The sequence below is a fragment of the Hyalella azteca genome, unplaced genomic scaffold (assembly GCF_000764305.2).
Source record: "Hyalella azteca isolate HAZT.00-mixed unplaced genomic scaffold, Hazt_2.0.2 contig10556, whole genome shotgun sequence".
Classification (NCBI taxonomy): domain Eukaryota; kingdom Metazoa; phylum Arthropoda; class Malacostraca; order Amphipoda; family Hyalellidae; genus Hyalella; species Hyalella azteca.
This window is the reverse complement of record NW_025940590.1, coordinates 243,816-257,072: the sequence shown is the minus strand read 5'-3', so window position 1 is coordinate 257,072 and position 13,257 is coordinate 243,816. Positions and strand designations below refer to the sequence as shown.

Genomic DNA, 13,257 nt, shown 5'->3' with positions numbered 1-13,257 from the left:
TCTAAAGGCTTTATCTATAAATGTAGCGGTAGCGCTGTAGCGGCAAAACCTCGTATCGCTACTTAAATATGTAGCGGGCGCTACCGCTACCGCTACATTGCCTTAAATGTAGAGCCGCTACCGCTACCGCTACTGAAAATGTAGCGGCCGCTACATGTAGCGCGCTACTGCCCACCTCTGCTTACTACAGGTTATGACTTGACTATCACGTGCCACTTATTGGTCCATATCAATCTTCAAACTTCTGGATTTGTCAGAACTTTGAAAGTGTTTTTGGAGAAATTTTTGACCTCAAATTTTGAGCATCTTTCTGTTTTCGTGATTTTGAAATTATTTCGATCCAAATCATTATATGAAAAATCCTATTTATGTGATATTTTAGTTATGTCGATCCAAATTGATGTTAATATTTACATATTTATTGACAAAGTATCAATGTATGTTGATTCTTTGGAAACGTTGTTAACATATTATTAATGTTTCTCAGTAATGAGATATAACGGATTTTAGATCTACCAACGCCAACGAGAAATATTTTTCCGATACATTGAAGAAGCTATTAAGGAAATTATCAGTAAAAATAATTATTTAGTCCTAAATCAAACCTGTTTAAATGAGGTTAAACAGTTATACCGAAAAATTTTGACCAGTTTAATGTAAAATGCTCTGACACTCCTATGCATATTATCAAAGTTTGTACTATCATAAATAGAGAACATCATGTATAAATATTATATTCGGAGGCGCACTTATGTGGGACACTTCAAAACATGCATCATATTTTGAAGTTTAAATCGAATGCGACTGCATACGATGCCATACAACACGATTCCAGGCGCAGGACTTTAAAGTAATATCGTCAGCCTTCAGCTAGTAAGAGATTAGAGTTTACAAACATCCTAAGTGAAGAATTATTCCATCCAATATTTTTATACATTCCGAAATACATTGAATTGCCTTTACTAAACTGGTCGTAAATTATGCGTCGAGGTGGTAAATTAAGGTCTCATGAATTTGCTGCAAATCATACCAAACGAAACTCGTATATAGGTAAAAGTATCATAAAAAATTTATGATTTGTAAAGATCTATGGTTACATGAATTTCTAGGCCAGGCTTTGCTCTGTGTTATCGTGTTTCTTCTTACTATGTTATTTATGACGTGCATGAGGCAATGAGAAAATTTCAGAGAAAATTTTGGTTTTCTCCTCGAATAAAATTTTGAGCCATCCTGATTTTTTAATCGGCTCGAAATGAAACGTGAATGTTTTTGAATAAATTAAAGCAAGAGCCGCAGCACGGGCAAAATACTAAGTGCATGACTGATGCATACTGTGCTGTAGCTGAAACTGCAACTGCTGTCGCCATTTCGTGTGGCCGTCTGAAGGACTTACGTACATTTCAGTGACTTGGCCGAGTCCGAGAAAATTTTTGCGAATTTTTAAACGAAATGAGCTTAGAACTCTTTCCCTAGTGCTCCGTGAGCTGGACTCCAGCAGAATGCATCTGCGACATTCAAATAAGAAGCTTTTCAGTTCTCAATTTATAATTCACTGTAATTCACGTGCCATATTCATCCGGGAGGTGAACGTCTCGACATGAAAAGTATCCTGGTTACGCCCCGGTTCATCCTCTACATACCAGACTTCAATCTCACAAAAACATAAGCATGACAAATATAAAATAGATTTGCAAATTTTTTCACTGTACTGGTCGAAAATGATGACATTCATCAATTACATTCATTCTTTCTTGTCAGATTTTATCTGTAAACAGTCTCCCTTTCTCTAGCGTGTCGATTTGATTAATTTTTAACGTTTTAATTTTTTTTATTGCAGGTGGGTTGCCGCTGCCGAGGCGCGAGCGGTGACGTCAGCGGGCAGTTGTGGCAGCAGCAGCGCTGCCGAGCCAGGTCAGTTTGAATATTAATCTTTTTCTGTATGACAATTAGAAGGTTTTGAAATACTAATTTTTACCCAGTTGATATTTTAACGTCGTGCCCATCTCAAAGAAAATGTTTTCAAGGTCTGCATAGAAGTTTTGAACATTAATCTTTTCCGTATGGCAATTTGAAGATTTTGAGATACAAATTTTTACCCATTCGATATTTTAACGTCGCCCATCTCAAAGGAAATGTTTTCAAGGTGTGCATAATTTTATCAACCACACCTGAAATGAAACCAATATGTATGATTTTTATTTTATCAATAACGAATATGGATAAGGTTTCCATTAAGTGAGGTCAACTTAATTCTAGATTATTTTATTTCGTGTCAGACTTTCTCTTGCTGATAATCATTTTTATACGCATCGGGGTTTTTTGAAAGTATGTTCATACATATGAGGTACGATTTCGATATTCAAAAAATACAAAATCGACGCAATTAGATAAGCTTGTCTCTATGAATTTTCGAGTAATTCTATAAAAAAGAATTTTGTTCTCAATATTCTTATATATCTTTTTGGTTTGTGGTCGTACAAGAAGTCACGATGATAATGCTGAATCTGATTTTTCTATTCAATGCAGGATGGGCGAGAATTATGATATGCTTGTCTTATAATAAGTGTCTTATTTAATATTGTAAAGACTACAAGCAGCCAGCACAATCCCGAGCCGCAGCCTAGATGCGAGAGCAGAAGCAGCACAAGTGACTGCTTTAGGCATGATGTCACCTGCCCAAGTCTCGTTAGACCCTCATTAATTAGGCTCTCACCTGCTCAGGAGATCTAGCGACACGTTATGCGGTGCGTACCGAGCAAGATGATGGATATCCTCCGGAAAATGATGATTTCGCGTTTCAACTAACATTGGTTTGTATAGCCGTGTTCAGCTTATGTACAATATTGCATCTAGCAGCGACCGGCCGTCGGTAAAGGTCGATCGCCTCTCGACCCAGGTTAAAAAAATATATTCCTATCGGATACTGCTGACGTCATCGAATTGGAACTCCTACACTAAACGTATACCAGTTATTACAATATTATATGCATTCTCACTGCGACAAATCTTGTAGTTACATCGAAAATTCATAACTGATGCTACGAAAGCTTGCTGTTCAGGCTATGGCGGAAGAAAACGCAATACAATTATGATATGCATGGAGCTTAATATTCCCAGCCTTGCAACTTCGTAATGCGGTAATTTTTTCAAGCAATCCTTCCAGGCGTATAATAATTAAATTCTGGTTAAATAAAAAGAAGAAAACATTGCAATTTCGTACGCTCTTCAAAATAAAATCGTTAGATGAAATTAACCGAAATTAGCAGTGCTCACGTTTACTTTTCCAAGTTTTGGAACAAATTCAATGTTCAATGAACTGCATCACTTATCTAATTTATAATCCTGCTTCCAGAGTATTAAGGATTTAGCCCGGCCGTCACGATAGGAACAAAAATACTTTGTAATTCACTGCATCCAAATGATATTTTTAAGTTTGGTTCCCTGACACATCATCATGATTAAGTTTGGTTCCCTGACACATCATCATGATTAAGTTTGGTTCCCTGACACATCATCATGATTAAGTTTGGTTCGCTGACAGATCATCATGATTAAGTTTGTTTCCCTGACACATCATCATGATTTCATCCTTTACTAATATTACCTAACCTAACTTAACCTACGTGTACTTTTTTTTGCAAAATGCACTTTATTTAACGATAAAATTTATTTGGTGAATTATAATTATGAAGAAATTTTCCAATGAAGTACCTGGCGTCAGAAATAGACCGAAATTTTCGAAAAAATTAATAACAATGTATAATGAAGCATGCACTTCACTCATACCCATTTCATAATTTCCCCTGCCTGCCGATTTCGGAGCTTTCGATTCTTGCTCAGAGCCTGAGCGGCACAACACATCTCCTGTCTCTGAAATAATATCAACATACGTATATACCTGTCTCTGAAATTACATAAACATATTTCCTTGTCTCTGATATTATATCAACATATCTCTCTGTCTCTGATATAATATCAACATATCTACCTGTCTCTGATATTATATCAACATATCTCCCTGTCTCTGATATAATATCAACATATCTCTCTGTCTCTATTATTATAATGTCCCGATCCTATAACTGCAAGTTTCTGTCTTGCTCAAGCATTAGTGTTGTTTCTGCAATCACTTACCCTAAATTTGAGGAATGCAGCATTATAATATTATGCATTATGACCGACGAGATCGGTATCATGAAGTACATGCATTATGACGAGACGGGTAATTTTTTACGTTATTATTTCGGATGACCAGCGTTATGACGTAGCAGTGCTTTATTATCTGATACCAGCATCACGATTAAAGAAAACATGAAACAAGCATGAAAAAAATTCGGCAAATAGTTAGCACTTTGGTACAGGTGACATCACTATCTACTTTTATATAGGGCAACGTGGGGCAGCGCGTCCCTCACTTTTTTTAAACTAAATTTTCGATGAAGTTTTAATTGATACGAGGTGGTTCTTTGTTTTGTTTAAAGGTACAACTAATGGGGAATGTATGATGTGAATTAGACGCCTATAGAGTTATTCAATTTTTAATGAAACACTATTTTGTAAAAAGTGTCAAAATGGGCCCATTGCCCCACCCCTGGGGCAATGGGCCCATGGGCTTGGGGCAAGGCGCCCACCCTTAGTCCCTTTACCACAATTGCATATTTTTCGTTTAAAAATGATGAAACAACAATTTACAGTTAAATATAAGAAAAATGTAATAAAAAATATGACATTCATTCATTTATTAACAACTCAAAAAATCATATCCATAACTTGAAAAAAATATACTCTTGGCTTAAAAAATCTATCACTGACGTGCAGAAAAATATTTCATTGGCATAACAATATATATCCTTGACTTGAAAGATATTCTTGCGATAAAAAATTCGTCCTTGACATGAAAAAATATATCCTTGACTAGAAAAAAATATATTTAGTTGATCAGAAAAAAAAATTTATTGCAGTTTCGTCCATAATCCAGATATTATGTGCAGAGAATTCGTACCTAATTGTGATTTTAGCCAACACCATAAAAACTCATCAATTTTTGGCTCATTGGTGTTGACTGAAATCAACTTTTGGCAAGGCATGAGTCAATAACTCGAAAAGTGGTCATAAATACGCATAACTAGAAACAAAACATGCTGCCTTGAGGCGGCAAATAAAAAATCACACATTATGAAGTGTAATTTGTAATTCAAAAAGCTAGTCATAGTATGAAATGGTTATTGAGACAAATCTAATGATGTATAACACAAGACTTCACCATGGGCGCTTTGCCCCGTGACACGCATGGGCCCGTTGCCCCCACTAGGTATCATTTCAATTTATATCGTGTCAACATTTTATTTTAAAAGCTAATAGTCTAATTTTGATCTAAAAATTATCCCTATAAATATTACTTTCAAAATATAATTCACAGTAATTTCAAAAGCTTCATCTCCAGTGATCGAAAACATTTTTATTTAGCAGCAAAAAAAATTTTTATCTGGGCCAAAACAGTTATTCACATATAACTTAATAACGCAAACACTTAGCAAAACGTAAATCCGTACACTTCATCCCAGTGAAACTGTCGACCGGCGGTAGAGAACACGGACCAATATCTGCCATACTTAGCGAGAAACCCGCTATGGGCCCACGACCGGCAGTGGGCTCGCTGCCCCACGTTACCCTATATGATGGCCCGGCAAATAGTTTGCACTTTAATTGTTACAGGTGGCATCACTATTTACTGTTATATATACTGTATGATGTCCCGTTAAATTGTTTGAACTTTGATTATTACAGGTGACATCACTATCTACTGTTATATATATGATGACCCGTTAAATAGTATACACTTTTTTTGGTACAGGTGAGGTCTGGTGGGGCTCGCAGGGCTACGTGGGGCCAATGGGAGGCAAGAAGGGGCCTCCTCTGCCGCCGGGGGCACAGGGGCCCTCCTCGCTCTTCATCCTCTCAGACACAAACATCTTCAGGAAATACACCAAGTTCATCATCGAGTGGCCATATCCTTTACCCGCAACTACTCACCATTGTATTTATCTATCTAATGTAATGACTAATATTGTTTCTAAATTCCATTGTGTTTATTTAATGTTATGACTAATATTTTTTTTTAAATTGACCATCATATATAAATGTAAGGAGCATACCTAGTTCATCATCGAGTGGCCATATCCTTTACCCACAACTACTCACCATTATATTTATCTATCTGATGTTATGACTAATATATTTTTTTTAATTTTACCATTTTATGTAGGAACATGTGCCTATGTAGGTCAAATGGCATATGCACTTGCAAGGAACATGTGCCGGGGTTCAGTAATATTTTAAAATCGAATTAAGTTCGCGATTTGAGTGAATGAATTAAAATTTGAAGGAAAATTACTAACACGCGATCTCTGTATAGAAAAAAAGTGAATATAAATTTTTGTACAGAACTCTGATCTAGTTCGTTCGTATACGAACAATCCAGCCTCAGTGGCTGCATCATGGCTGACAAAGAGTCCCTTTTCCAGATACACTAATTTCACAGATAACTACTAATTACCGAAGGAAAAGTGATATCTTCGAGATAAGATTGTCAGACTATAGACGCACAATATCGCGACATATACATGTCGATAGCATCAAAAATTAAAAAAAAATTAAGTCACGAGCTTAAAATGTAGCGTTAACTCTTTTATTATTTTGAAAGCCAATCCGAGGTATTCCTGATAGATTATTAATACGTACATATATAGCGTTTCTCGATGGAATTACCTCAGCCGGCAGTAGATGGATAGAACTAAATTTCGTAAAATGGACGAAAATAGAAATGCTTTTAATGTGACTTTGGTAGCTCTTCTACGCGGTTAAAGCAAGTTCGAGATTCGCCTGACAGAGCTGGAACTTATGGTATTTTAAATAGCAACTATGATATAAGTTTGTAATGAGTTTACTTGTAGCTATTCTCTCCTCCACTCCATTTAAGCAATACATTTACGAAGCACGGCATAAATTATGCACAGTATTGTTAACCGTACCGGTTTTGCCGATGAACTTTTTTCATTGATTTGCTACCGAAATTCAGCGAAATAATATTATAGTTTTAAATCGTCTTAATTTAGAAATTTTCCCCCATCACAGTGAACTGTTAAATTCCTGCTCGTCATGGATCCGAATACAATTATTAAATTCATGCTTTGTGAATGTATTATAAAAGCGGAATATAGATTTCTACATGTATTTTCTGCAATCTCGATAGTATTCCACTGTTTAGTTTTAAACACTGTCCAAACAAATCGTTTTTTTTTTATTGTTTTGAATTTTTTACTTTATCTGTGTGCTACGAATATCAGTGGGAGAGTATACATTTCAACCAGTGTGCTACGAATGTATAAGTGTGTTAATCATTTTGAGAGCATACATTTCAACCTGTGTGCTACGCATATATAAGTTTGTAAATGATTGGGAGAGAATACACTTCAGCCTGTGTGCTACCAATATATCAGTGTGTTAATCAATGGAGAGGATACATGTTAACAAACGTGCTAGGAAATTATCAGTGTGTTAATCAGTGGGTGAGTGAGGATACGAATGTATCCTGTCCAGTGATCATTTTGGTTGAGTTTCCCTTAACGACGCAGCACTCCATTCGAGTACGCAGTGCTGCTGACCATCATCGCTAACTGCATCGTGCTCGCCCTCGAGGAGCATCTGCCGCTGAGCGACAAGACTGTTCTCGCCCAGGAGCTCGTAAGACTTACTAACCCTTTCCATATTAATCTAATATATAGATTGGTAAATATATTTAATTGAAATGAAGAAATTTCGATATAATTTTCAATTTGATTGAAATGAAGAAATTCCAATCAAAATTTTCAAGACTGTTCCTCGTGAGAAGATTTCGCAAATATTTTATTACCATTAAATTAAATGTTGCAGATTATGGAAGTTTAAATAACTGCAGCAGCAGCAATAGTACTCTATTAATGTCTGATATAAATCTAACGTAACTCATAAATCATAATTTGACTGAACTCTTAATAAACATGGATTATGCTACGTCATATGCCCCACGTACTGATACCTGCTTGCTATCTTTGGGCGTGTATTGATCCGTTCTTATCAGCACCGACCTGATAACGCCTCCCAGTACAAACAACCCTTGTTCTTTATTACGTGGAGTCTTTCCATGAGACGGGTTTTTAAAATGTATTGCTGGTAACGATGATGCGATCGGTAAATTTTCATTCAAAATAATTGTAATTTCGTTCTTGAGTTCCGTCACCATGGATCGTAAAACCTTATGTTTATAAAATATTTGGAATATCTTTAAAAGCTCCTCATATATATTGCTACTTCACATATTGCTACTTAAAACGGCAAACAGAATGCGCGTGACTTAATGGGTCTGGTAATTAGTTGTTAAATTAGTAGAAATATTATAGACAGCACATACAGAAATAAAACTCCTCTTTCTAGGCTAAGCACTTTCAATCGAGTGATTTAACCGAAATATGAGGTTTGTAATCCCTATGGGGCAAAATCAGGAAAATATGCTGGACTAACGTTTAAAAAAGAGTTGCATGAAAACTACATTCATGTCTTCTGTGCCTATACTTTCAACAAAAGTTAAGAGATCGTAAGTTCATCAGCCAATCATTGACGGCCTTTCAAGCCACTCTTTTAAAAACAGTTAAGAGATCGTAAGTTCATCAGCCAATCATTGACGGCCTTTCAAGCAAAATCCACCTGTCATAGAATACCATAGCAAAATCCACCAGCGTAAGTACTTACGTTCACTAAGCGAGTTTTGAAAGTATGGCCCCTGGACAATGTGCGATAATTTACCGTCGACGTAAATGAGGTTTTGGCGCGACAACTGCTCGTGTTGAAGCGCAGTGTCGCTATCGCAAATGAAAATATGTATACATTTCTTGGGCATACTTTGATATTCAAAAATGTTCCAGCATCTTGTGCATGATTCACACAATAATAAAGATTATTTGTATATCATGAATACTAGGATTATTTAACGTTGTTGAGTGGTTGATATGTTTTCCGTTGTTGCTTGCAGGAGAAGACCGAGCCCTACTTCCTCTTCATTTTCTGCATTGAATCTTCCCTGAAGATATTGGCCCTGGGCTTCGTGCTACACCCAAATTCTTATCTGAGAAACATCTGGAACATCATGGATTTTGTCGTCGTTGTCACAGGGTAAGAAAAATTGTCGTTCAAATTTGGCTAGGATTCAGTGCATTCAATTTCGATAATAAAAACTTTTCTGTCAGGGAATGCTTAAATGTTATGTCATCTGCCGACTGTACTGAATAACTAAGAGACGTCAGCTGTAAATTGCATTGACATATGGCCAGGTTCGACAGTGATAAGGATGTGCGATTTGATAATGATAATACATGCATAAAATTTTAACAATCTTTGGAGTTCACTCATCACCAGAGCGTTTCGTTCGCTCCCCTCAAACTTGAGTGTTTCCCATCGCATTGGAGATGAAGAAGCTGCGTCGATTACCTTGATTATGAACGAACGTTGTTTGTGAAATAAATCGTGCGTGTGACGAATTTGATTTTGCATTTAAGCTGCATTGAAATAAAACGATTCATTATCCATCAGCTGGAAGAGTTAGTTTTGCAAGGTCGAGGAAACCTTGTAATCAAGTGGGAAAATTTCCATGAATTTACGGAGTGCAAGTAATTCTTCCCCGAAATGTTCCGGACACATCAAAGTTCCTCTTTTACGGGTTAATTTTCTATGATTTGCGAAGCAGATTTTTTTTGTTACACGAGGAACTCATTGAGAACCAAAAATTTTTGAGTGGTGCTACAGAAATTTCGGGTACAAATGAAATTTCAAACTAATAATGAATAATTTGGAGATGAAGTTTTTGGGAGTTAGGGTTATACAATCAATGGAAAATATTTGAATTCATGAATAGTGAATAATGTTTGTAAGTGATCTCACACGAGTTGAATTTCCAAGAGTTTCTTTCTTGACCAAATTTGTTAAGGAAGTATTTTTCCTGTGGAAGTTGTGCATCTAGGCTCTCTAGTCAGTGCCCTTCCTGAATATTTTGAGTGAGAAACGGAGAAAAAAAATTCATTGAACACTTAAACTTTAGTAAGATTACATACATTCTATCACTTTTAGAGGACGGTTTTCTATTCGTTAGGTGTAATGTTAACATGATGAAATAATTACAACTTTTCAGTATTTATTGGATCTTTAATGTTTTTGCATTGTGGGTATAGTGTTACTTCGGTAACAATTTTTTGTGCAACATTTTCATAGGAGGTAAATTTTATTTTAGAAGGTAAATTTTTTTGAAGTTTATTGAGCAAAGGAAGCTAGGTACCTTATCTCTATGACGCTGTTAGCTGACATTGAGCTCTAGAAAAATGCCTTTAAGTCATGACTAATAATTTCGTGAAAAGTGTCATGGATATAATTTGTCTTCTAGAAGTTTTAAAGCTGTCCGAATGTTGGTGTAATAGGCCTATAACTATTTATACATACTTAAATCATCTTATAGCAGTAGAATTACGAAGTTATATAAGGTAACGTCTAGTCGAGCTTCTATGGATCAAACACGTCAGGATTACAGCAAGAAGTTGCTGCATGAAAATTGTTAATCTCTAAGGATATTTTCGAAAGTATCTACATTTTTGAAGAGCTTATTAATAAAGAATAATAACTGCATTATATCTTCGAGGCTGACTTGTACACTTATTTGTATGTTTCACTTACATGTATCACACAATGCCACGAAAGTGAAGAATTGAGAAATGTTCTAACAATTGATGTGCCTAGAGAGTTCCAAAAAGAATTGCTGTTTTTCAAGTGCTTAATAATAATAATTTTTACATCAATCGAAGAGAACGGCAAATTTTCTCAGCAGTTCTTATAAATATTTGCTGGAATTTTTTCATCGGACAACGTTTTCTTGTACCTATTGCAGAGGCTTGTTCATTTATTCCTCTGATGGCAGTAAAATGAATGCTTTCGCGTTTATACATGAGATTTTTACAAAGGTTGTCATTAGAAACTTCCTCTTTTTGTGAAGCTCTAGAACAGAGTAGAAAATTTATTTGACAGCGAATATTGTCAGTGATGAACTTGGTGAAAAGATAAAAAAAATGAGTGATAAAGCTGAAATACCATGCAGAACTATTCGCGTGTAACGTGTGCCATTTCATTGATTTGTTTACAGCAACTGCAACAAAATGTTTTTATGTGGTTAAAGAGGAGTGACGTAAGCAGAGACCTTATAAAAAGGTTGACTTAAAGGTCACTAGAGACTGTCGCTGCTACCAACCAATGGACGTCTATAAAATTATTCCATTGACTCTTTGAACAAAATGTGTTTTCGTTTATTAATAGCTCGTTTTCTCCACGTTCATGTAATTTCCGACTAAACAATTTGATCAAGTTTCTAGATAAAATTATTAAACTGAAGCGTTTAGGTTTATACGTAAGATTATTAATTTTAAGAGTTTTCAATGTACTATATTAGATTGTTCTCCTGGTATTCTAGTGCTAAAAATGAGTTGAATCGTCCTACAACTTCAAATCTTGCGACTGCACTGGTGTTACAGTTTAAATTTTCATGATATTACTTCCCTTTTTCTTGAATAATTCAGTGTGAATACGAAGTGTCATCATAATGCATATAGAAACCGCCTCACTATTCTGTGATCAGTCTTCAAAAATTCTTTGAAAACACAAACATGTGTAATGTGGTAATTTAAAAATATAACGCGAGATTTGTTTTGATCATGTGATGTAGGCTTCATATGTTGTGATGAAAACGCGAGAAATTAAGTTCACGGATGCGTGCCTGCAGCTATTATAGTGTGTTTCGGTGACCCATTTTTCTCTCAATGTGCAAAAAGTCGAATCATTTTCTATGAATCTTTACTGTACTGTGGTAGGTTGATGACTGTCCAATAATTTAAGTTAATATCAGAAGTACCTATAGTTGGTCTAACTCATTAGTTAGATTGGAGCAAACGTCGGTTCTATATTTAAATAATTCCCTGCGTGACAGAATATGGCGTGTGTTCACTGTAATAGGGCTTAAATTTTTGGTTCACTGTAATAGGGCTTAAATTTTCATGCAGTTGTTAATAGGGCTTAACAACTGCATGAGAGCCTGCAGTTTATACAAAGATTCTTTTGTGAGCTACAAGCAGTTTTGATACTACTTGATAGCGTTCGATGACGCAACACAAGCATTTTTGATACGACTTAATAGCGTTCGATGACGCAACACTTGATAGCGTTCGATGACGCAACATAGGCAGTTTTGATACGACGTAATAGCGTTCCATGAGGCAACACTTAATAGCGTTCAATGACGCAACATAGCAGTTTTGATACGACGTAATAGCGTTCTATGACGCAACACTTGATAGCGTTCGATGACGCAACATAAGCAGTTTTGATACGACGTAATAGCGTTCTATGACGCAACACTTGATAGCGTTCGATGACGCAACATAGGCAGTTTTGATACGACGTAATAGCGTTCGATGACGCAACACTTAATTTAATAGCGTTCGATGACGCAACATAAGCAGTGTTGATACGACCTAATAGAGTTCGATGACACAAAACTTAATTTAATAGCGTTCGATGACGCAACATAAGCAGTGTTGATACGACCTAATAGAGTTCGATGACGCAACGCTTAATTTAATAGCGTTCGATGACGCAACACTTAATTAATAGCGTTCGATGACGCTACACCAACAGTGGCATGACTATCGTGGCTTCGGACAACGTCGCGGCTGCCGTCGACTTGAGGATGTTGCGGTCGTTCCGTGTACTCAGGCCCCTGAAACTGGTATCCCGGCTACCAAGTGAGTAGTGACGTACTGGCAACGCTTGATTACAACCAGACAGATATATTACCTCTTAATTTATATCGTTGCTGGCTAATTATACAAATTTTGAATTTAAATTTTTGGCTAGCGTGTTTTGATTGCCATACGATGTTGTTAGATGGCCGATATTTCCGAAATCTCTTTCGATCATCTGGTCGTAATTAAATGTCGTTGCTAATGCGTTCGTTGTCTCGTTCGTGCGTACCGACTGTATTGCCATGTAGCGTTCAGCCAAATTTTTGCGTATTTGCCGCTGACGTCGAATCCTTGGATTCTATCACTTTTTCGTAGTGTGCGAACAAAGCTTCAGTGAAGGTTTTGACTAGGCATGCGATGTTCCCACTAATAGTACTACGCCAGATTA

General features: G+C 36.2%; 1 protein-coding gene across 1 annotated transcript in view; it reads left to right on the top strand.

The window, feature by feature from the left end:
* LOC108675653 (voltage-dependent calcium channel type A subunit alpha-1) overlaps window positions 1–13,257 on the top strand; it is a 141,324-nt gene that overhangs the window by 21,855 nt on the left and 106,212 nt on the right. The window contains exons 2-5 of the mRNA XM_047882483.1: window positions 1,838–1,911; window positions 5,855–6,008; window positions 7,638–7,743; window positions 9,068–9,207. Coding sequence (XP_047738439.1) covers window positions 5,893–6,008; window positions 7,638–7,743; window positions 9,068–9,207 — 362 coding nt within the window. The 5' untranslated portion in view covers window positions 1,838–1,911; window positions 5,855–5,892. The remainder of the gene's footprint in view (window positions 1–1,837; window positions 1,912–5,854; window positions 6,009–7,637; window positions 7,744–9,067; window positions 9,208–13,257) is intronic.